General features: G+C 41.8%; 1 protein-coding gene and 1 pseudogene across 3 annotated transcripts in view; one reads left to right on the top strand and one right to left on the bottom strand.

Annotated features, from left to right (window-relative positions):
• LOC129855057 (RNA-binding Raly-like protein) overlaps nt 1-4,528 on the bottom strand; it is a 55,765-nt gene extending 51,237 nt beyond the window's left edge. The window contains exons 1-2 of one of the 3 annotated variants that reach the window (XM_055922337.1): nt 4,324-4,528; nt 1,633-1,708 (exon numbers count right to left, since the gene is read on the bottom strand). In XM_055922337.1, coding sequence (XP_055778312.1) covers nt 1,633-1,708; nt 4,324-4,360 — 113 coding nt within the window. In that variant the 5' untranslated portion in view covers nt 4,361-4,528. The remainder of the gene's footprint in view (nt 1-1,632; nt 1,709-4,323) is intronic. The other 2 variants (XM_055922335.1, XM_055922336.1) reach the window with 2 other exon arrangements.
• Nucleotides 4,529-11,961: 7,433 nt separating this feature from the next.
• Nucleotides 11,962-22,918, top strand: LOC129854836 (fibulin-7-like; annotated as a pseudogene).
• The last annotated feature ends 2,094 nt before the right edge of the window (nt 22,919-25,012 follow it).

The following is a 25,012-nucleotide window of genomic DNA, read 5'->3' as shown; positions in this document are numbered from 1 at the left end:
TCTAGTAATTTCTTATTTTTCTGAGGACTTTATATGGTGATTGGCAACTGGGGAAGCTCTAGCAGGGTTGAAATTTGACGAACTGAAATCGGGGCAAAAAAGTACACACCCCCCAAAAAAAGGGAAAAACACTTATGACGGTGCCACATTGAAAGACACTGAGCTCTTCAATAAGGCCATTATATTGCCAATGTTTGTTTATGGAGATTGCATGGCTGTGTACTCGATTTTATACACCTGTCAGCAACAGTTGTGTCAGAAATAGCCGAATCCACTAGTTTGAAGGGGTGTCCACATACTTTTGTATATATAGCGTATGTGAATCACTATTCACTTGAAATAAATAATAATCTTCAGAAATGACTTTCTCAAAGAAAGAAAATAACTAGGGTTTAACAATGATGGTGAAAATCTTGGGGTTGAGTGGGTTAAAATCTTCCTTGAAGTCACAGAGGGTCCATGGAGGGGCATGTCAAAATGATGAATTTTGGTGCTAGTAAGACTTTATTCCAAAAATATGGAAATGTCTGCTCTACACAAAATTATAACCAACATTTTTGCAGCATTACCGCAAAAATGGAAGAGGCAAGTGGAAGTCTGTCGGCCCTGCATTAAAGACCAAAATTGGCTTTAGAAAATTGCAATAAATAAAAAGGTATGCCAGTTTCATTTAAGGACCAAAACATTTACAGCTGTGCCGTATAGATTGCAAAATAGTTGGGAAGAGATTTTCAATGTGCCGATTCCATGGCACATGGTCTATGAACTGTTGCACAAAAGAACGCTTGATTCAAAACTTAGAGTTTTTCAATTTCAATTATTATACAAAATTCTTGCAACCAATATAATGTTGTATATATGGAGGATACAACCATCTCAGCTGGAAGAGACAGAATCATTAGATCATTTGTTTTGGTACTGTCCATACAGTAGCTTGTTTTTGGTCGCAGGTTTAGGAACGGCTGAAGAATTGCAACATTTACCTGGAGCTAGCACTGCTGGGTGATTTAAAAGTCATAGTCAATCGATCAATAATATAATAATACTCTTAGTAAAAATGTTAATCTTTAATTTACAATCTGTAGAAACTATGAGAATAGAAAGGTTCAGAACTTTTGTGAAACATCACAGCACAGTGGAAAAATATATGGCAGCTAGAAATCAAAACTGGATGGTGTTCACTGTTCAGAGAGATGGGAGGGGTTGAGTGGAGCTGAAGGATGGGACTAAAAACAAACAAAAGACAACTATTGTAAAATATACTGTGTCTGTAAAATGTATATGGTATGTATAAGCTGGAAGTAGAAGCCTAAGAGTTGTTGTCCATGAGTTTACTCCAATTAGAGGAGGGATGGTAGGGTTAGGATAAAATAATAAAGGAAAATATATACAAAAAATATACAAAAACTTTATTAATATTCATAATCTGATTGATTAAATTCTCCATGTGGTCTATATTAAAGGGCACCTCATTTAATATAACAGGCTTTTACGATTCAATATTGGTGAACAATTTATACTTAAAATATCAAAGGCACTAATTTCATGGAATGGCCCCATAGCAGTAAAGGCTATAAGGGAATGTGGTAGTTGTGTGGTTCATGCCCTTAATGAGGCTGAACCTTGACTCGCCTGTAGGCCTCACTGCTGGCTCTCTTGGTTCCTGCCTTTGGTCGGCTTGTCCTCAGTTCCCCAGTCATGGTCCTATCTGAAACACAATACAACGATGGCTATAAAGTCACATTAATTTAGAGGTTTAGTAATGTCAGGTGTTAGGACAGCTGTGACCTCGTAAAGCAAACCCCTGGGGAAACTGGAATAGAGTTAGACAGGTGAGCAGAGTGGGCTGCCAGATGCACACAAACACACACATACACTCCCAGAAGGACAAATTAACGAGAGGACTCTGAGCATAATTGCCCTCCGTCTGCCAGAGTCAAATTAATAGCCTCTCACAGTTGTGTTGCTTCATTCCTTCCAACATGTACCTGTCTGTCAACGCAGAGTTCTCTCTCTCTCAAAGGGCATGGGACACAGTACTTCCTTTATTTATTTTCTACTGACACTATAGCGCTCCATACTCCCTTACCTTCTCCCAGGGGCCTGACTGACAGGCAGCCGGCCCTCTCTCTACTTCCTCCCTGTTGCCCTACCTGTCCGTCCAGCAACCCTTGTCAGTCCAAACAAAAGGTGGAATTCAATCAAGCATACACATTGCAGTATATATGTTTATTGTTCGAATTTGATAGTTTGACATTGATATCTACTTAGGTCTCAACTATCTACTTAGGACTGCACATCTCTGTCCAAATAGCAGGCAGCAGCACACAGCCCAATAGCAGTCGTAAATCAGACTCCGGCACAGCACACAGCCCAATGTTGAACAGCAGTCGTACATCAGACTCTGGCACAGCACACAGCCCAATGTTGAACAGCAGTCGTACTATACATCAGACTCTGGCACAGCACACAGCCCAATGTTGAACAGCAGTCGTACTATACATCAGACTCTGGCACAGCACACAGCCCAATGTTGAACAGCAGTCGTACATCAGACTCTGGCAGCGGCCCAAAGCCCACCCTTACAGAAATGACACCCCATGACAGCCTTGTTTATGACAGAAAGGCACTCTTCTGTTTGTGGTGCATTAATGTTTTAGTGCAGGGTTTATGAGCACCATCGCCTGCCATTTGTTAGCTGCTGCCATGGCACTTTTAATCGCCCAACCCCGGAGATCGATATCGCTGTCAGGTCACGGGAATGCTCACAGCTTGGTAATGGGTAATTGCGCATCATTGACTGAATGATTAGCGTTATTTATTTATTATTCCCTTGTATTGTTGGTAAACATATAGCACAGAAGGAGGAGAGAGAGAGGGAGATGAGATAATATACAGTGGGGCAAAAAAGTATTTAGTCAGCCACCAATTATGCAAGTTCTGGCTGACTAAATACTTTTTTGCCCCACTGTATATAATGCACTGTGGTTATTAATTATATGGAGACATTGAGCCTGCCTTTTGGACAAAAACATGCAGTATTGGCCTAATTCTTCATCTACACTGATTGAAGTGGATTGAACAGTTGACATCAATAAGGGATCATAGCTTTCACTTGGATTCACCTGGTCAGTCTGTCATGGAAGAGCAGGTGTTCCTAATGTTTTGTACACTCAGTGTATATTATGCACTGTGATTATTAATTATATAGAGACATTTATGTTTTCTGCCCTACCAAGCAAAAAGGCAGTTCCACAGAGCATGGAACTGAGAAAAACTGTTTTTATTTACCTTGGTTTCACAGTAACTTTATGCAGTTACTGATAACATGACCCCCATGTTCTCCAAAACACAATACAATAGAGTCAGGATACTTGTCCACATGATTAAGCATGTATTTAATGTAGCAGAAATCACATGAACACATTTTTGACCAAATGAGAAGTTACTGCCTTTTTGCTTGGTAGGGCAGTATTGTGGTTAGAAGAAAATAACAGCAGGTGTTTATGTGTGGTAAATAGAAGATTGTCTGTTTATTATAATATGATTAAACTATATTAGTAGGCTGAATCCTCATACGTACAGGCTACTAAACCCAATAAAGATAAGCAAATTTTGCAAGTGTAACAGAGTGCATTCTGTTCTGCCCAAAGCGGAGATCAAACTAGCAACCTTTGCACAACAACACACAAAACTACATTCACCCCCCTTTAACCGGACAGAGCCCAACTGTGGATGGGGGTCACAGATCCATTGTAAGGAAATTCTGTTTTACCCTGAGCAGCAACATTCTAACATGCTGTGGGCGAGTTTACATCCACTACACAAGGGTCTCTCACACACACACACACACACACACACACACACACACACACACACACACACACACACACACACACACACACGTCCTTCTCAGTGTGTGAGTGACAGAGGCTTCATTTACTTTGGCCCAAGCTGCAGAATCTGATCGATTCCTGCCATCTTGGCAGATACTTATCTACATAGCCTCTTCAATCACCTCAGCTCACCAACCTCTTACCCACATAAACTACATTCTAGACATGCTTCAGTCAGTGTACTACGAGGCACCCCTTTAATTGCACAGATAGTCAAACATCCTTGATCAGATGTTGTCATGTATCTGTGCATGGAATATGTGTTAGTAGAGCTCATCAAAGGATAAGACTTCTCACCTAAAGTTCAGGCACAATAAACATACAGTATATATTACCAATTAGATATGCATCATCAATATGCTTTCTTACTAACACAGACACACACAACTACACAGAGAGAGAGAGAGGCAGACTGCCCTATACTCACGTCTTAGGCTGTGATATTCACTCTTGAACAGGGTCATACCGGGGGGGAGGGGGGGGGGGGGCAGAGAGAGAGAGGGAGAGAGCGCAGAGGAATGCCTTGAAACGAGCAGAATCAGTGGACTCTCCTCTTTTAATCTCTCCTTCCCAGTGCCTCCCTGCAACCCTGACAAAGAGGAGAGGAGATTGTTCACTATGGAATCAATGACCATGCTCTAAGAACAGTACCAGCGGGATGTACCATGTCAAGCTCCACAGTGGGGTGGTGGGCTGACCCACTCTGTAACAGGCAGGGGGGTGCTGTGTGGACTGGAGAGAATGCTATAGCTGTGTGGATGCTTGTACTGTATGTCACAGCCACACAGAGCACTCAGGAATTATCACTGTTTATTGTAGTAGCAAAGGAACTGGAGGAATGCAGGCTGTGCCGAGGGAGAGGAGAGAGAAGACAGATCCTTGAGCAGAGACAGGCATCACAGATGGAGGCTGTGGAAAAAACGAATGTTGTGGCTCAGAGTCAGACACAAAGAGAAGTACCAGAGTCAGGGCCACCTCGCAGGCAAAACATTTTAGTTTAATTCTGCACATTTTGGCATGTGGCAGAAAAATCTGTTTTACACCTAATTTCCTACAATTCTACCCATTTTGTCATGGGGTGGAGATATATTTGTTTTACAGTTTTACTTATGCCATGTTAATAATATCTGAGTGAGAATGACTAACAAAATCAATGTGGGCCCCCTGGAGGTCAGGGCCCCTGGGTGCGTGCTTGCTCCTTGTCTCTAAATCTTAATAGTAAGTTGAGACCCGACTGAGTAAAAAATGAAAAAGAAAAAAGAACAGAAGTTGCAGTTTTAAAGAAAGTTTTCTGCAGTTCTACAATTTTTTTCATGGGGCAGAGAAAAAACGTTGCAATTTTATAACACATGTAATGCAATTTTTATTAAATGCCATGGGGTGGAGATAAAAATATTCTTTAAAGTTAATTCCTTGCAATTCTACACATTTTGCCATGACTTATGCCATGTTAATATCTGAGTGAGTGTGACTAACAAAATCAAAAGGGCCCCCTAGAGGTCATGGCCCCTGGGCATGTGCCCTGCGTGACAGGTCGGTATTGGGCCATGAAAACTACAAGTTTAGATAGCTGCCATGGCTAATTGTATGAGGACAGATGCTGGGAGACGAGAAACAAGTACAGGGAGTGACGATTTAAAGGATAAACAGACATATAACAAAACAAGAACAGCGTCTGGACAGGAACAAAACAACCAGCCAGGATTTCCCAAACTCGGTCCTGCAACCCCCCCTGCACGTTTTGTTTTTTGCCATAACACTACACAGCTGATTCAAATAATCCAAGCTTGATGATGCGTTGGTTATTTCAGTCAGCTGTGCAATGCTAGGACAAAAACTTTGGGAAACCCTGCCCTAAGTGACCGCATATGTCGCTTGTGTCTGGAGCCGGTACTGACTAGATTTCAAGCACCAACTCACTCACTGGATTCAATGTGCTGTAATACAAAACAAGAGAAGACATGTAGGCTACTGTGCAGTATAAGATATAAGTGACTGGGGCCAACTGGTCATCATCTTGATTGCAGTCTCCATCTCTTGATAAAGCATTCACTGAGCATTCTTCAGGTTCATCACTGACAGTCATCTAGAGAATTAAACAGCAGCTGCTAGCTAGACTGGGCTTAGAAAAGTGCCTCATCATCAACCTGTGAAAGACGAATGCAGGACAGACGGACGGGAGATTCTCTCTGAGTAAGAACAGTCTCATCTCTTCACTCACAGAGGTTTGCCCCAGAATGGTCATCTTTATTTTTCTCTCTCTGTCTCTCGCTTCCATCTCTTTCTTAATCTCTCTCTATCACCTGCCCCCCCCCCCCCCCTCTCTTTATCTCCATCTCACTAAGCCGTGTCAGCAATACTTGCTCCGAAAACACCATGCAGTCGTTTCATCTTTCATGCAGCGGAAGAACAGAGGGAATCACGCATGAGCGACATCAAAGCTCAGTCAAGTCAGAGAGACTCCCATCCTCCCTCCCCTCGCCACTGTCTCACACACACACTCACACCGTTCCTTCAGACAAAAACACAGAGATTAAATCTACACATAGGTCACTCTCTATGGCACTGATGGCAGCAAAGTAGCATATTCATTAAAACATGCAAGTGAATCTAACATAAAAAGAGCAGTGAGAATGCGTGATCCCTGTACTGTTGAATGTAAACATATTAGACATGTTATTGATTTAATACACAGAACTGACTTGAAGAGTTCACATTGTTAACTGTGCATTGATACATTCAAATGATGAGTGTATCAAAGTGACTGCTTCATTCTCATTCGTACAGTTGAAGTCGGAAGTTTACATACACTTAGGTTGGAGTCATTAAAACTCGTTTTTCAACCACGTCACACATTTCTTGTTAACAAACTATAGTTTTGGCAAGTCGGTTAGGACATCTACTTTGTGCATGACACAAGTCATTTTTCCAACAATTGTTTACAGACAGATTATTTCAGAAATGTACATACACTAAGCTGAATGTGCCTTTAAACAGCTTGGAAAATTCCAGAAAATGATGTCATTGCTTTGGAAGCTTCTGATAGACTAATTGACATAATTTGAGTCAATTGGAGGTGTACCTGTGGATGTATTTCAATGCCTACCTTCATACTCAGTGCCTCTTTGCTGGACATCATGGGGAAATCAAAAGAAATCAGCCAAGAACTCAGAAAAAAACATTGTAGACCTCCACAAGTCTGGTTCATCCTTGGGAGCAACTTCCAAACGCCTGAAGGTACCACGTTTATCTGTACAAACAATAGTACGCAAGTATAAACACCATGGGACCACGCAGCCGCCATACCGCTCAGGAAGGAGACACGTTCTGTCTCCTAGAGATGTACATACTTTGGGGAGAAAAGTGCAAATCAATCCCAGAACAACAGCAAAGGACCTTGTGAAGATGCTGGAGGAAACAGAAACAAAAGTATCTATATCCACAGTAAAACAAGTCCTATATCGACATAACCTGAAAGGCGATTAAGCAGGGAAGTGCTGTCTCAAACACAAACATGTATTCAGTATTGAAGAGAGTGGTTTCAAGAGCTACATGCTTGGATAGCCTATAACTTTTATTACCTTCTCATGTTTGAAAGCTGAGTCGATGGTGGGGGGGCTTTTGTGTGTAGCAAAAGTGACAACTTTTCTCTCAAATGTAGTCATTCCTGTGAGAGAAACGATGCCTTGATGTACGAGAGGTACAACTTTTATCAATGCAACAGTTGGGACAAGGGCGTGCAGGTCATGTACCCAGGAAGTGCTTTTATCAGAAGTTTAACACTCCTGCTTACTCTTCTCTAAACACTACTACTGCATTGCTTTTCCCTTCATTAATTCCAACCCTAACCTTATTCTGTAAGATGATCTATAACTATAAAGCACTGCTTCAAAACCGCCATAAAAAAAGCCAGACTACGGTTTGCAACTGCACATGGGGACAAAGATCGTACTTTTTCAAGAAATGTCCTCTGGTCTGATGGAACAAAAATTGAACTGTTTGGCCATAATGTTATGTTTGGAGGAAAAAGGGGAATGCTTGCAAGCCGAGAACACCATCCCAACTGTGAAGCACAGGGGTGGCAGCATCATGTTGTGGGGGTGCTTTGCTGCAGGAGGGACTGGTGCACTTCACAAAATAGATGGCATCATGAGAAAGGAAAATTATGTGGATATGTTGAAGCAACATCCAAAGACATCAGTCAGAAAGTTAAAGCTTGGTCGCAAATGGGTCTTCCAAATGGACAATGACCCCAAGCATTCTTCCAAAGTTGTGGCAAAATGGATTAAGGACAACAAAGGCAAGGTACTGGAGTGGGCATCACAAAGCCCTGACCTTAATCCCATAGAAAATTTGTGGGCAGAACTGAAAAGCGTTATTTCACCCAATTTATTGTGGGAAGCTTGTGGAAGGCTACCCGAAACGTTTGACCCAAGTTAAACAATTTAAAGGCAATGCTACCAAATACTAATTGAGTGTATGTAAACTTCTGACCCACTGGGAATGTGATGAAATAAATAAAAGCTGAAATAAATCATTTTCTCCACTATTATTCTGACATTTCACATTCATAAAATAAAGTGGTGATCCTAACTGACCTAAGACAGGGAATATTTTACTTGGATTAAATGTCAGGAATTGTGAAAAACTGAGTTTAAATGTATTTGACTAAGGTGTATGTAAACTTCTGACTTCAATTGTATGTGCATGCCCTCAGTACCATGCCTATATACATTTAAAAACTGTTCAGTTACATACATACAGTACCAGTCAAAAGTTTGGACAGACCTACTCATTCAAGGATTGTTCTTTATTTTTACTATTTTATACATTGTAGAATAAAAGTGAAGACATAAACTATGAAATAACTATGATGTCTCACTATTATTCTACAATGTAGAAAATAGAAAGAAAAAAACCCTGGAATGAGTAGGTGTGTCCAAACGTTTGACTTGTACTGTACATACATCTCAAAGTTAAGAAACACACAACTACACTTTAGACACACACACACACTAAGATCAATGACTGCACACTGTCGAGCCAATGAGATCAACCACCAGCTAACTCCATTTTAATTAGAAAATCAATTTAATGATTACATTTTAATTAAACTCGTCCTATCTAATTAAGATATGATATTGAGTGGATTGTGGTCTCTTGAGTTTATTTATTTATCTGTGACGTTTACCCCTGTCAGCCAGTCCTTATCACTACTACTGCACATACAATGCATTCCACTGAGGATATGCTGCTACCAACTGAAAAACATAGCATCTCTAGGTTTAAAACGAGGTTGAAAGTTCAAATGAATGCAAACTGGAAAACATAGTGGAGATCACCTTGTTCTCACTTTTTTGGGTGCTACGCATTTCCTCAAGGACTTCCGTGCTGAAGAAATGCCATGCAGAGACCCAATAGATTACATTTCATAGTTCGCCCTTTAGTTTGTACTATATAGATCAATGTTTTTTTGTGATCGAATCAACATTATATCATAACCTTTTCAATGCAACAAATCAAAACAAATCTAACTTTGCAAGATTTAGTCTGTGATTTTGTTATTCGCAGAACCAGAGCGAAACGGAGTACAATTCTATTGGCGGGGGTAGCAGACCAGCGCGTTTGCACATTTGTTGATATTATGTGCTAGTTAGCGAGTTATTAGCCCAGTTATAGATACGTATAGGTCAGCAATGGGGAAATAATGCTTCCTAGAAGAGCACAAAACCTGTAGGCTACATTTCAACCTGTCTTTGAAAAGCCAGTCAGTTAAAAAGCTTATTTTAATTAAAGGGGCAGTTGTATTTTGAGACAGGCTTCAATGTGCAAATAATGTAGGCCTGCATTGAACACCACATATAGGCTACTGAAGGCTATATCATAGAAATCAAAAGCTATTTCCATGTGAAAATGTTATGGGATTTGCTCCATTGGTATTGTTGGTAGACCTACATTATGCTTAAATAGCCACAATAGCCTTTTGGCTACTGTCTAAAACTATAAGGATACAGCCTTAGTATTCACTGTAAACGCGAACCGGATGTTCTTCGAAGTTTCTGATCACAAGACCTAAAATTTGCTCAGTGCCCCCGAAAGTTAGACGGAACATTGTCTACAAACTCTTTGTACAATGATTGATACAGTTTCAGAAGAAGAGACAGTCTTCAGCCAATCATCACCTGTGAGAAATGACACAACACCACAAAGCTACTTCAGTTATAGTAACACACCCCAAATTACCTACATACATCCTCATCATGGGTTTGAATGAAGAGAACCGGAAGAAACCGGTTTGTGGCTGCAAGCACTGGATCAGGATCAGTGAACTCCAGGAGGGTTCTGTCATTCTCTTCCCTAATTAATACAGCCTTCAAACAGAGCTGAACTGCTCACCATTAATAGCTTGTCAGAGGTAGTAGGCCAGGGAGCCAGCTAGCTAACACTGTGGGTGATGATAGTCCTCTTTCTCCATCCCAGTGAACTAACTCAGCTCTATGGTCCTCTCCTTTGGAGGGAATCGTTAGTTTATACATCTGACCAGCTGTATCAAGCAATCTCCATATTATCTCGGTCCTTCTTTTTTTTGTGTGTGTGTGTGTGTGTGTGTGTGTGTGTGTGTGTGTGTGTGTGTGTGTGTGTGTGTGTGTGTGTGTGTGTGTGTGTGTGTGTGTGTGTGTGTGTGTGTGTGTGTGTGTGTGTGTGTGTGTGTGTGTGTGTGTGTGTGTGTGTGTGTGTGAGTGAGTGAGTGAGTGAGTGAGTGAGTGAGTGAGTGAGTGAGTGAGTGAGTGAGTGAGTGAGTGAGTGAGTGAGTGAGTGAGTGAGTGAGTGAGTGAGTGAGTGAGTGAGTGAGTGAGTGAGTGAGTGAGTGAGTGAGCGAGCGAGAGAGAGAGAGAAGGTCTGTGTGTGAGAGACAGAGAAGGCCTGATAAAGGTATTGTGTGTGTAATTGGTAGTGGCTTCCTCCTCTACCCTGAAGTTAAAGTAATTAAGATACAGCGGTTTTTAGAAGAGGATTGTAACTGTAATCCCTTCCTCCAATTCTAGTTTGCCATACAATGCAGCAACCAAGAAAAAATATTGCTTGAGTTAGCCTGAAAGTTAATCCCAATGTCATTGTTCCTGTAAGGCTGTTTCCAATCATGTCCTTTTTTAATCCTCCGTTTTATGCAAGTTTACAGGTTCTCTATGCTCTGGAGAGGAGCAGCGCACGCGCACACACACGCCATCCCTGTAGACTACACTACACAGATGCCTTCTCCACATCACAGACTAGAGTGTTTGAAATGAACCTCCAACCTTCTTCGAGTTGCTAAACCGGTGTACCTGTGTTTGTCCTCTGCATGCCTATCTTTGTTTTCTGAAATACATACTTTTAATAAAACGTTAATCAAATACAACCACTGACTGTTTCCTCGTTGCTGTTGCTCTAATGGCAACTCAGTGTGAATGTGCATGTGCCAATTGAATCTCAACAAGGAAACAGTCAGTGGTTGTATTTGATCAAAGTTTTATTTAAAAAAAAGTATGGTTTTCAGCAAACAAAAAAAGGCATGCAGAGAACAAACATAGGTACCCGGTAAGAGTTTAAGAATTTATATTTTTGAAGTATTGATGCATAGTGACTTGAAGGAGTCCGAGGTTCATTTAAAAAACTCTAGTCTGCAAACAACTCCGGAGCAGTTGAGGTACTTGGCTAGAGCTGTTGTTTGTAAAATTGTAAAATCAAAATATCATAGCAACTATTCACAATAATGTAAGCAGTCTGTAAATCATATTATGACACGTTCTCTAATTACAAAATGCCCAGACAAGTTTTTTGTGACTACTTCAAATCTTCCAAAAACAGAGCCAAGACAGGAGAATTTAGAGCCATGGGTGTAGTGGATATGGGTGTAGTCTAGACTCTAGTCTGGAGGAATCCAAACAAAAGGAGTCACCTTGTGGACATCTAGCAAGCTGCACCTATAAACAGGGGGGAGACTTTAAGCATGAAAGAGAGAGACTACTCAGCTTGTGGTAGATTCAGGTCCTCATTTTGACTTTAAACTGGTCGTCTGTTAAGCATGGAGAAATGTGGCATCTGCTCTCGAGGCTGCAACCAGGACTCAGGGGTGGGTGTAAGATAGTAAAAATAAATCTGGGACATGCCAATTAATTAATGTTACATGGTATGGTATATATTCATTTGTGGATGTCCATCATCCATTTTGTGTGATATGTTATGAATTACAATTCGTATGATGTGTTACGAATTACAATTTGTACAATATGTTACGAATTTTCAAACAGTATGATATCTTACGAATTTACTGCAACATGGACTCAGTGGTAGGTGGCTAACGTTAACCAGGCTAGGGGTTAGGGGTTAAGGTTGGGGTAAAGGTTATGGTTATAAGTTAAACGGTTAAGGTTAGGGGAAGGGTTAGCTAACATGGTAAGTAGTTGCAAAGTAGCAAGTAGTTGCAGAGTTGCTAATTAGTTTAAATGCTAAAGTTGTCCGTGATGAGATTCGAACAATCAACCTTTGGGTTGCTAGACGCTCGCGTTATACACTGAGTGTACAAAACAAGCATTTCACTACACCCGCAGTAACATATGTGAAATATGTGTATGTGACCCATAACATTTGATTTGATTAGGAAAACCTTCCTAATATTGAGTTCCACCCCATTTTGCCCTCAGAACAGCCTCAATTCGTCTGGGAATGGACTCTACAAGGTGTCAAAAATGTTCTACAGGAATGCTACCCCATGTTGACTCCAATGCTTCCACAGTTGTGTCAAGTTGTCTGGATGTCCTTTGGGTGGAGGACCATTCTTGATACACATGGGAAACTGTTGAGCGTGAAAAACCCAGCAGTGTTGCAGTTCTTGACACAAACCACCAGTGCGCCTGGCACCGACATCCATACCCCTTTCAAAGGCAAAATCTACACTGATTGAAGTGGATTTAACAGGTGACATCAATAACGGATCATAGCTTTCACCTGGTCAGTCTATGTCATGGAAAGAGCAGGTGTTCACCTAATACCTTTTTTGCACTATTGGTTAGAGCCTGTAAGTAAGCATTTCACTGTAAGGTCTACACCTGTTGTATTCAGCGCACGTGACAAATAATCTGATTTAATCTTAATATTTTGTGCACTCAGCGTACAGTCGCCCACCCATCCACCCCAACCAACCATCCTACTTTCATTTTTAACTTAACTAGTTAAATATAACTAAATGTAATCGAAAATGTTCTACATAGTCCCCAAAAGTAATTATTTATCATGAGAGGGCCATAAACAATCATTAGTAATACTGCATACTCAAAGAAAGGTTACAATCTCAACTTTCTGGTAAAAAAAATTGTTTTACATTGCTGAGCTGTAGTCACTTTTGAGAACACAAGGACAAGTACACAATACAAAAATGATGAAGATATGAAAATATTTCATATGATGTATTTCATATTCAACAAAACTGTATGAATAAGGCTTGAAATGACGTATATGCTTTCTAAATATAACATAATAAAATTATAAAACAACCTATAAGAATTCACCTTCCTTATATCTGTAAAATACATATTTGTATGTTTAGTGTTAGAAAACAATGTGCATATTTTCTAAAGGTCTCCCTTGATCAAAACGGCTGACCCCATCGCTGTGTCTCACAGAGCTCTTGCTTGGCTTCCTGAACTCATTAGGAATTTGCCTTTCATCTCATATTAGTCCGTCTATAACAAATAGAAAGTGTTTTTTGATTAAAATCGACTAATTATTTTAGATTTATGGCTATAATTTGATCTCTGAATGTGTTACCATGATGAAAGCACTTTCTCCTGCTGCACTACAATAGGAAGCATGTGCTTTCTCAGTGGCTGTAGGTTTCAGCCAGGAGTTGATGGACAGTCAGAAAAGTGAATGAAATGGTAGTAGGGACATCCCATCTTCAAGTGGTTTCAGATTTCACATTCTAAATCACATAAGCTCAGAAAAAAATATTACTGTGTCTATGGGAACCAGGGTTATAGCTCAATGCAAGCCATTTCGATCTACGGTGTCCACTGATCGAGTTGAGGGAAAATGACGACCGGAACTAGTACCAGAACCACGCAGGTCCCCTAAACAGGGGACTTTACATCTAAGAGGTTTTAAAGCTGCAATATGTAACTTTTCGGGGCGATCCGACCAAATCCACATAGATGTTATAGATCTGTCATTCTCATTAAAAGCAAGTCTAAGTGGTAGATACAGTATGTTATATGTGCATATTTCTATGCTTCCCGTTCTTAAGTCACATTTTTGCGTCGTTTACTTTCGGCATTGTACACTAGCTTCAAACAGCTGAAAATACAATATTTTCAGTTATTGAAAATATATTTCACAGCAGTTTAGATGGTACAATGTTTCTCTTGCTTGTTTTGTCACATCATCTGAAATTAGGCAAACTATTAGAATTTTTGTGATTTTTGCATACTGTACAGTGGAGGTGTCAAAATACCCATAAAACCTAGCGGTCAAACAGGGAAATTGTTCTAATAATTTTTCCAGCACTAATTTTTCCCATAGGGGATTTTAGAAACAATTCAAATAAGGGCTGTGTTTCATGTAGGCTTACCCTGGAATTATGTTTTGATAACCATGTAAATCTCTCTCGGACAAGGTGACATATCAATATATTCGTCCCAAGGAGGACTCCTACCAACAGAGCCTTCGCCCTCTGAGGAAGAGACTGAGCGCCCTGCAGAACAGCAGCACTGTCACCATCAGACACACCACCAAGGCCCACAACTGTGAGAGAGATAGATACAGTGCCTGTTTAGTTTGCATTTGCACATGACTGTTTCTTCTCTTTTACAATAATATATACTATTGCACTAGCACTTTGATAATTACTGGACTTGCCAATGTCTTGTGTTATGCTTTTCTGTCTGAATGTCTCATGATTGTCTTACTGTTTGTATGTCTCTCCCGCTCCCTCCCCAGCTACCGGTCCTGAGCCTGAGAGCCTGTCCTATTGTGGGAGGCTGGTGAGGTTGTTTGGTGTGGGGCAGGAGGTGCACTTTGTTTGTAAGGCTGGTTGTGAGCTGCTGGAGCCCCAGACCAGAGTGTTACTGGCGTCTCTGAAGTGGAGCAGCCAGCAGCCCACATGCAGGGGTGAGTCAGAGCCCTGAGCCTTTGCCGACCTCTGTCTGTTACTACTCTCCCTCCGTGCCTGGAAGGATAACATGGTGTTATTCTACTGTTATATTACCTTATTCAATATTCATGAGTGAGGAATCCCTTTTACTACTGTATGTAGACTGTATCTTATTGCTTTTACTTGCTCTGCTGTGTGGTGTAACCTTTTAGGTCTCTTTCTGTTCCCCAGTCTTAAACCCCCTGCCACCCTACCCACGCCCTCCTACCTCTCTTCGTCCTCCCGCGTCACTTCATCCTCCTCCACAGCTCCTCCCACTGCACGTATGACACAGGCTTCAGCATAAGCTGCTGCGACAGCAACATCTGCACAGGTCAGTACAGACACATCTTACCTGAAAGAAGAAAGAAGAGTCAACCACCAAAATGGTCAAACACCACAGGCTCCTCTACTTCAAATGTGTTTCACTTTTAAGAACCAATCGGTTCTTAGATCCACACAATCTTAGAACTGTGTGTACGTCATGGGATCTTTATATAGGAGTGAGGTCAGTGCACTGTTGGGACACACCACCAAGGCCACCAGGGGTCTTTTCACAGTCCCGAAATCCAGAACAAATTCAAGAAAGCGTACAGTATTATATAGAGCCCTTATCGCATGGAACTTCCTTACATCTCATATTACTCAAATAAACAGCAAACCTGTTTTCAAAAAAGAGATAAAGCAACACCTCACGACACAACGCCTCTCCTCTATTTGACCTGGATAGTTTGTGTGTGTGCATTGATATGTAGGCCACGTGTACCTTTAACATTTTTTTTATGTAGTTCTGTCCTTGAGCTGTTCTTGTCTAATGATATAATGTATTATATTTCATGTTTTATGTGGACCCCGGGAAGAGTAGCTGCTGCTTTTGCAACAGCTAATGGAGATCCTAATAAAATACCAAATATTGGAAGAGGCCTTACAAAATACTGTATGTAAACTAAAGTACTATCAATATCAGTGACATATTGACAAACTGTGTTTCAGACATTGGCGAGTGTCAGTTGTTCCCACTGGCCCAGCCTGGGCGCCTGTGTACGCACACCTGTATCAACACCCCTGGTAGCTACCACTGTGTGAGTAGTGCTAATCTAGGATCCGTTTTGCTTTTTAGATCATAATGAATAATGTTATATGGACAGATCTTAGATCAGACCATTCTATTGGCAAACATGCAATCATTGGAAAGTAAAATTGATGACCAACGAGTGAGATTAAACTACCAAAGGACATAAAAAACTGTAATATCTTATGTTTCACCGAGTCGTGGCTGAACGATGACATGAACATCATACAGCTGGCGGGTTTTACACTGTATCGGCAGGATAGAACGGCAACCTCTGATAAGAAAAGCGGTGGCGGTCTATGTATATTTGTAAACAACAGCTGCTGCACGATATCTAAGGAAGTCTCAAGGTTTTGCTCGCCTGAGGTAGAGTATCTCATGATAAGCTCTAGACTACACTATTTACCTAGAGAGTTTTCATCTGTATTTTTCGTAGCTGTCTACATATGACCACAGACCGATGCTGACACTAAGACTGCACTCAATGAGCTGTGTACCGCCATAAGCCATCAGAAAAACACTCATCCAGAGGCGGCACTCCTAGTGGCCAGGGACTTTAATGCAGGGAAACTTATATTTGTTTTAACAAATTTCCACCAGCATGTTAAATGTGCAACTAAAGGGAAAAAAAACTCTAGACCACCTTTACTCCACACACAAAGCTCTCTCTCCCCCTAAATTTGGCAAATCTGACCATAATTCTATCCTCCTGATTCCTGCTTACAAGCAAAAATGAAGGCAGGAAGAACCAGTGACTTGATCAATAAAAAAGTGGTCAGATGAAGCAGATGCTAAGCTACAGGACTGTTTTGCTAGCACAGACTGGCTTCATCAATAAGTGCATTGAGGACGTCGTCTCCATAGTGACTGTACGTACATATGTAACGGGGTTGGTTATGTTTACACTTGCCTCTAAAGAAATGTGTATTTAATGTTCAAGCATTCTTATTGGTTAGTTCAACTCTGATGACAATAAGGTGTGTTGTGATTGGCCCCGCTTGCAGATAGGGGGAGATCGCGAACGTCAGGTCTTCTCAGTAGGAAAATGTGATGCAAGGGGTAGGTCACGTTCTGAATACTGTTTTCTATGTTCTATTTTACAATGTGTACAAGTTTGCTGTACGTTACTGATTTATACATGTGTGGGTATATGGTACCTGTTAGGGATTGAGGGGCTTTCTGGGATGTGCTTTGGCATATGATTGCTGTAAATAAGTGTGTTAGCTAGCATACACCGATGTCATGGTCACATAAGCCACTGCTAACACAGTTGTCTTCATGCTACAGATTTTGCCATCGACAGCCATCAGTCCCGTGTGGCTCAGTTGGTAGAGCATGGCGCTTGCAACGCCAGGGTTGTGGGTTCATTTCCCACGGGGGGACCAGGATGAATATGTATGAACTTTCCAATTTGTAAGTCGCTCTGGATAAGAGCGTCTGCTAAATGACTTAAATGTAAATGTAAATACTGTTAAGCCCTGCACAACTAATGTGCTGTTTCCCATTTAACAACAGGTATTTACACATGTTATATTTTTGTATTTTGTTCGCCCAGTAGGAAAATGTGATGCAAGGGATTTTGCCATCGACAGCCATCAATACTGTTAAGCCCTGCACAACTAACGTGCTGTTTCCCATTTAACAACAGAAATAAATGATGCTCAACTGGGACCACTGGCCGAAGTGATTTATTTTGAGAAAACACAACGCATGGAGAGTACATTATACATCTGTTACACATATCCCAATCAGGCGCCATGGATTACAGGCAACATACACACTGAGCTAAAGGGACTGTAACCCGGAAGCTTATAAGTAATCCTGCTATGCCCTCTGACGAACCATCAAACAGGGAAAGCATCAATACAGGACTTACAGTGGGGAGAACAAGTATTTGATACACTGCCGATTTTGCAGGTTTTCCTACTTACAAAGCATGTAGAGGTCTGTAATTTTTTATCATATGTACACTTCAACTGTGAGAGACGGAATCTAAAACAAAAATCTAGAAAATCACATTGTATGATTTTTAAGTAATTAATTTGCATTTTATTGCACGACATAAGTATTTGATCACCTACCAACCAGTAAGAATTCCGGCTCTCACAGACCTGTTAGTTTTTCTTTAAGAAGCCCTCCTGTTCTCCACTCATTACCTGTATTAACTGCACCTGTTTGAACTTGTTATCTGTATAAAAGACAGCTGTCCACACACTCAATCAAACAGACTCCAACCTCTCCACAATGGCCAAGACCAGAGAGCTGTGTAAGGACATCAGGGATAAAATTGTAGACCTGCACAAGGCTGGGATGGGCTATAGGACAATAGGCAAGCAGCTTGGTGAGAAGGCAACGACTGTTGGTGCAATTATTAGAAAATGGAAGAAGTTCAAGATGACGGTCAATCACCCTCAGTCTGGGGCTCCATGCAAGATCTCACCTCGTGGGGCATCAATGATCATGAGGAAGGTGAGGGATCAGCCCAGAACTACACAGCAGGACCTGGTCAATGACCTGAAGAGAGCTGGGACCATAGTCTCAAAGAAAAAAACCTTAGTAACACCCTACGCCATCATGGATTAAAATCCTGCAGCGCACGCACGGTCCCCCTGCTCAAGCCAGCGCATGTCCAGGCCCGTCTGAAGTTTGCCAATGACCATCTGGATGATCCAGAGGAGGAATGGGAGAAGGTCATGTGGTCTGATGAGACAAAAATAGAGCTTTTTGGTCTAAACTCCACTCGCCGTGTTTGGAGGAAGAAGAACGATGAGTACAACCCCAAGAACACCATCCCAACCGTGAAGCATGGAGGTGGAAACATCATTCTTTGGGGATGCTTTTCTGCAAAGGGGACAGGACGACTGCACCGTATTGAGGGGAGGATGGATGGGGCCATGTATCGCGAGATCTTGGCCAACAACCTCCTTCCTTTAGTAAGAGCATTGAAGATGGGTTGTGGCTGGGTCTTCCAGCATGACAATGACCCGAAACACACAGCCAGGGCAACTAAGGAGTGGCTCCGTAAGAAGCATCTCTAGGTCCTGGAGTGGCCTAGACAGTCTACAGACCTGAACCCAATAGAACATCTTTGGAGATAGCTGAAAGTCCGTATTGCCCAGCGACAGCCCCGAAACCTGAAGGATCTGGAGAAGGTCTGTATGGAGGAGTGGGCCAAAATCCCTGCTGCAGTGTGTGCAAACCTGGTCAAGAACTACAGGAAACATATGATCTCTGTAATTGCAAACAAAGGTTTGTGTACCAAATATTAAGTTCTGCTTTTCTGATGTATCAAATACTTATGTCATGCAATAAAATGCAAATGAATTACTTAAAAATCATACAATGTGATTTTCTGGATTTTTGTTTTAGATTCCGTCTCTCACAGTTGAAGTGTACCTATGAAAAAAATTACAGACCTCTACATGCTTTGTAAGTAGGAAAACCTGAAAAATCGGCAGTGTTTCAAATACTTGTTCTCCCCACTGTAGATCGAATCGTACTACTCCTGCTCCGACGCTCTACGGATGTGGCAGGGCTTGCAAACTATTACAGACTACAAAGGGAAGCACAGCCGAGAGCTGCCCAGTGACACGAGCCTACCAGATGAGCTAAATTACATCTGTGCTGGCTTCGAGGCAAGAAACACTGAAACATGCATGAGAGCATCAGCTGTTCCGGACGACTGTGTGATCACGCTCTCCGCAGCCGATGTAAGACCTTTAAACAGGTCAACATTCACAAGGCCGCAGGGCCAGACGGATGACCAGGACGCCGAGCATGCGCTGACCAAGTGTCTTCATTTTCAACCTCTCCCTGTACGAGCCTGTAACACCAACTATGTTCCAAGCAGACCACCATAGTCCCTGTGCCCAAGAACACTAAGGCAACCTGCCTAAATGTCTACCGACCCGTAGCACTCACGTCTGTAGCCATGAAGTCCTTTGAAATGCTGGTCATGGCTCACATCAACACCATTATCCCAGAAACCCTAGACCCACTCCAATTTACATAACGCCATAACAGATCCACAGACGATGCAATCTCTATTGCACTCCACACTGCCCTTTTCCACCTGGATAAAAGGAACACCTATGTGAGAATGCTATTCATTGACTTCAGCTCAGCGTTCAACACCATTGTGCCCTCAAAGCTCATTACTAAGGTAAGGACCCTTCGACTAAACACCTCCCTCTGAAGCTGGATCCTGGACTTCCTGACGGGCCACACTCAGGTGGTAAGGGTAGGTAACAACACATCCGCTACGCTGATCCTCAAAACCGGGGCCCTTCAGGGGTGCGTGCTCAGTCCCCTCCTGTACCCCCTGTTCACTCATGACTGCACGACCAGGCACGACTCCAACACCATCATTAAGTTTGCCGAAGACACAATAGTGGTATGGCTGATCACCGACAACGTCGAGACAGCCTACAGGGAGGAGGTCAGAGACCTGGCCGTGTGGTGCCAGGACAACAACCTCTCCCTCAACGTGATCAAGACTAAGGAGATGATTGTTGACTACAGGAAAAGGAGGACCGAGCACACCCCCATTCTCATCGACCGGGCTGTAGTGGAGCAGGATGAGAGCTTCAAGTTCCTTGGTGTCCACATCACCAACAAACTAACATGGACCAGCACACCATGACAGTCGTGAAGAGGGCACGACATAACCTATTGTCCCCCAGGAGACTGAAAAGATTTGGCATGGGTCCTCAGATCCTCAAAAGGTTCTACAGCTGCAACATCGAGAGCATCCTGACTGGTTGCATCACTGCCTGGTACGGCAATTGCTTGGCCTCCGACCGCAAGGCACTACAGAGGATAGTGCGTACGGCCCAGTACATCCCTCGGGCCAACCTTTCTGCCATCCAGGACCTCTATACCAGGCGATGTCACAGGAAGGCCCTAAAAATTGTCAAAGACTCCAGCCACCCTAGTCATAGACTGTTCTCTCTGCAACCACATGGCAAGCAGTACCGGAGCACCAAGTCTAGGTCCAAGAGGCTTCTAAACAGCTTCTACCCTCAAGCCATAAGACTCAACAACATCTAATCAAATGGCTACCCAGACTATTTGCATTGCCCCCCCCTTTTACACTGCTGATACTCTCTGTTGTTATCTATGAATAGACACTTTAATAACGCTACCTACATGTACATATTACCTCAATTAAACTGTGTCCCCGCACATTGACTCTGTACCAGTGCCCCCTGTATATAGCCTCACTATTGATATTTTACTGCTGCTCTTTAATTATTTTTTATTTTTTATTTTTCTTACATTTTTTACTGCATTTTTGGTTAGGGCTTGTAAGTAAGCGTTTCACTGTACAGTCTACACCTGTTGTATTCGGCACATGTGACAAAATCGATTTGATTTGATCCACCAATAAGAGCTACTATAGTACCCTGGTCTGAGCCACGGTTTGTTACAGAGGGATTATACTTGATACCACCTCTGATATTTAGCACTACTAGCGTCCATGGATTTTTGATGGAACAGTGCTACTTTGTAATCGCAAAGGAAACTAATGGTGACTCTGTATTATATTATAAAGCCTTTCCAGTTAAACTGACACTTTGGGAGATGTGACTTAGGCTCATTGGGGACCAGTCTTGATTACTTGTGTTTCTTGTCTTCCCCCTCCGCCTCTGGGTAGATATTGATGAGTGTGAGAGGAAACACCACAACCACACCCAAGACCAGGCGTGTGTGAAAACATACAGGGACTCCCACTGTGTGCACATGGAGGGTCCTCACATAAAAAATGCCAGGCGTATCAAGACCTCTCTTATGTAAGTAACTGGTGTAACAAAAACACCACTGGTGTCATCACACGTTCTGTTGTAACCAAACCATATCGCGGTTGCACCAGGACGGATATTCCCAAACTGGGGTATGGTTTTATATGTAACATGGTTAAATAAAGAGCTAAATTATTGATTATTATATTATTATTTGTGCCCTGGTCCTAAAAGAGCTCTTTGTCACTTCCCACGAGCCGGGTTGTGACAAAAACTCACACTCATTCTTATGTTTAATAAATGTATTGTATAGTGTGTGTGTGTGTGGCAGGCTTACAATGATGGCAAAAAGCAACATTTGAGAGTGTGCTGACCGTGGTGCTAGAGGTGGTACGCAGCTGTAGGTTGAATGTTTGAAATGGTACAGGACTATAAACAGTTTGGGAACCACTGCACTATGAGATTAAAAGCTACACTGATTCAATGCAGAAAGAGATTCTCTAAACTCTCAATCATTTTGAAACAAACTAACAATTTAGCTGTTTCTGTGGATAGAGAGAAAAAAATATATTTTTGAAATGTCATTGTCATCACTGTGCAGCTCCACCCATAATTTGGCTCACAACCTCATTCACCTAAATTAGCCCTTGCTCTGAACAATATTTTTTTTATTGAGCATATAAATAACTACTGAAATTAAGACAGATACACAATACCACAATAGAAAACATTTACAGGGGTTTAAGGATGTGAGTTTGGATATTTTTTTTTGTTAAGTTATATTTCCTGGGTGAAACAAGAAGAACCCTCCTCACCCTATCTGCCTCCTTGTACTCTGTCCCAGGCGGTGAAAGAGGAACCCGTGAGTGGTGTGGGACAAGGCCTGCTCCCAGGCTCCCAACTTTGTCTCCTTCCACTTCCTGCCTGTGGTCTCCAACATGTCCGCCCCACGGGAGCCCGCAGGCGAAACGCTGTGCTTCGGCCTGCTTCGGAGTCACGGCCGCTACGCTCGGGCAGGCAGACGGGCACTCTGCTCCGGTGAGCCCCATGCAGTGCCCTCTACTCTGGAGGCAGAGGTGGAGATGAGCGATTCTAGAGTGAAGAAAAGCGAGAAGGGAGAATTTTATTTTTATTTTTTTATTTCACCTTTATTTAACCAGGTAGGCTAGTTGAGAACAAGTTCTCATTTGCAACTGCGACCTGGCCAAGATAAAGCATAGCAGTGTGAACAGACAACAACACAGAGTTACACATGGAGTAAACAATAAACAAGTCAATAACATGGTAGGAAAAAGAGAATCTATTTACAATGTGTGCAATTTCTGCTCTTTTGCACACCAGTATCTCTTCTTGCACATGATCGTCTGATGATTTATCACTCCAGTGTTAATCTGCTAAATTGTAATTATTCGATTTATTGCCTACCTCATGCCTTTTGCACACATTGTATATAGATTCTCTTTTTTCTACCATGTTATTGACTTGTCTATTGTTTACTCCATGTGTAACTCTGTGTTGTTGTCTGTTCACACTGCTATGCTTTATCTTGGCCAGGTCGCAGTTGCAAATGAGAACTTGTTCTCAACTAGCCTACCTGGTTAAATAAAGGTGAAATAAAAAAATAAAAAATAAAAATAAAAAAAGGCATGAGTTAGGCAATAAATCTAATAATTACAATTTAGCAGATTAACACTGGAGTGATAAATCATCAGATGATCATCTGCAAGAAGAGATACTGGTGTGCAAAAGAGCAGAAAAGTAAATAAATAAAAGCAGTATGGGGGTGAGGTAGGTAAATTGGGTGGGTAGTTTACAGATGGACTATGTACAGCTGCAGCGATCGGTTAGTTGCTCGGATAGCAGATTTTTAAAGTTGTTGAGGGAGATAAAAGTCTCCAACTTCAGAGATTTTGAGGGAGACAGTGGGAGAGAAGAGGAGAGAGCACTGTCTGGTGTGGTGGAGAGAGATTTGAACTACTGCGAGAGCATTGTGGGTAATGGTGAGGGGGAGGCCTCTGTGTAGATGGCTATGCTGTGTTCTACAGGAAGTCCTGAACTAGCCATACTGTTGTTTTTTCTCACTGGTCTGTCAATACAGGGATCATATTGTAAATCTTTTTTCTTTTTTCTTAGGCTTTAGGCTGCTCTCATTATCACCTTGGAGAATTTGAGGTATTTTTATGAATGAACCTCAGAGGTTGTGCATTTAATACAATGTTGTTTCTTTGGGCTATGGAATTAGTAGCTTTAGTATTACAGGCAGAGCACCTCAGGTGTAATGCATCCTATAAATGAGAGGTCATTAGTATTGAGAATTACCATACTTAAGTGGTATTTGTCTATATTTGGTTTGTATGTGTTTTCTTTTTTTTAAGGCATGTGTGATTTGAGGTCCTCTTCAAACTATATGTTCTGTACCTTGTTTTCGCAATTTCTAAATGTTTATCATTTTGCTTAATTGGATATTCTCTGAAGTTGTAGGAATACGTTCATATAATAAAAATCTATCCATTTAACTAATAGTCCCTGTAAAGCTTCACTGTGCATGTAATAACACTAATATCGTTGGCCAGGGCGACTTGGCTGAGGCACTCGTCCCACTCACCAGGCTATTGGAGCTGTGTCTTGGCCAGCTGATTGTGGAGTGTTCAATTAAATCGTTCCACCATTCCATCACATTGCAAATGATAGGAGCTGGTCCTGGTCTTCTTAACACCCAGCAACGGTCTCCAGACACTATCTAAAGAACATTCAAATGACAATATTATCAAAACGTAAATCGTTTTCTAAATGTTGTCTACTATCCAGTGCACCTGGTCCTTACAGGGAGAGTACACTATCTATCCATCTGCCCATGTATGCACTGGAAGGCAGACAAACAGGATCTATCAATCCAGCCATCCATCTGACAATGACCGGATGTGCACACACACACCAGAATGTCACAGGTCAATTCTTCAGATGGTCATGAGGCTTATCTGCCTGGTGAATAGAAAGTGTTCGTTTTTCTACAAATAAGGGTCTTTTGCAAGGTTTGCCAAATTCAGTCCTCGGGACCCCAAGGTGTGCACATTTTGGTTTTTGCCCTAGCACGACACAGCTGATTCAAATAATCAACTAATCATCAAGCTTTGAT

Source organism: Salvelinus fontinalis, chromosome 5, assembly GCF_029448725.1.
Source record: "Salvelinus fontinalis isolate EN_2023a chromosome 5, ASM2944872v1, whole genome shotgun sequence".
In the NCBI taxonomy this organism is placed as follows: Eukaryota; Metazoa; Chordata; class Actinopteri; order Salmoniformes; family Salmonidae; genus Salvelinus; species Salvelinus fontinalis.
This window is presented reverse-complemented; position numbering and strand designations above follow the sequence as displayed.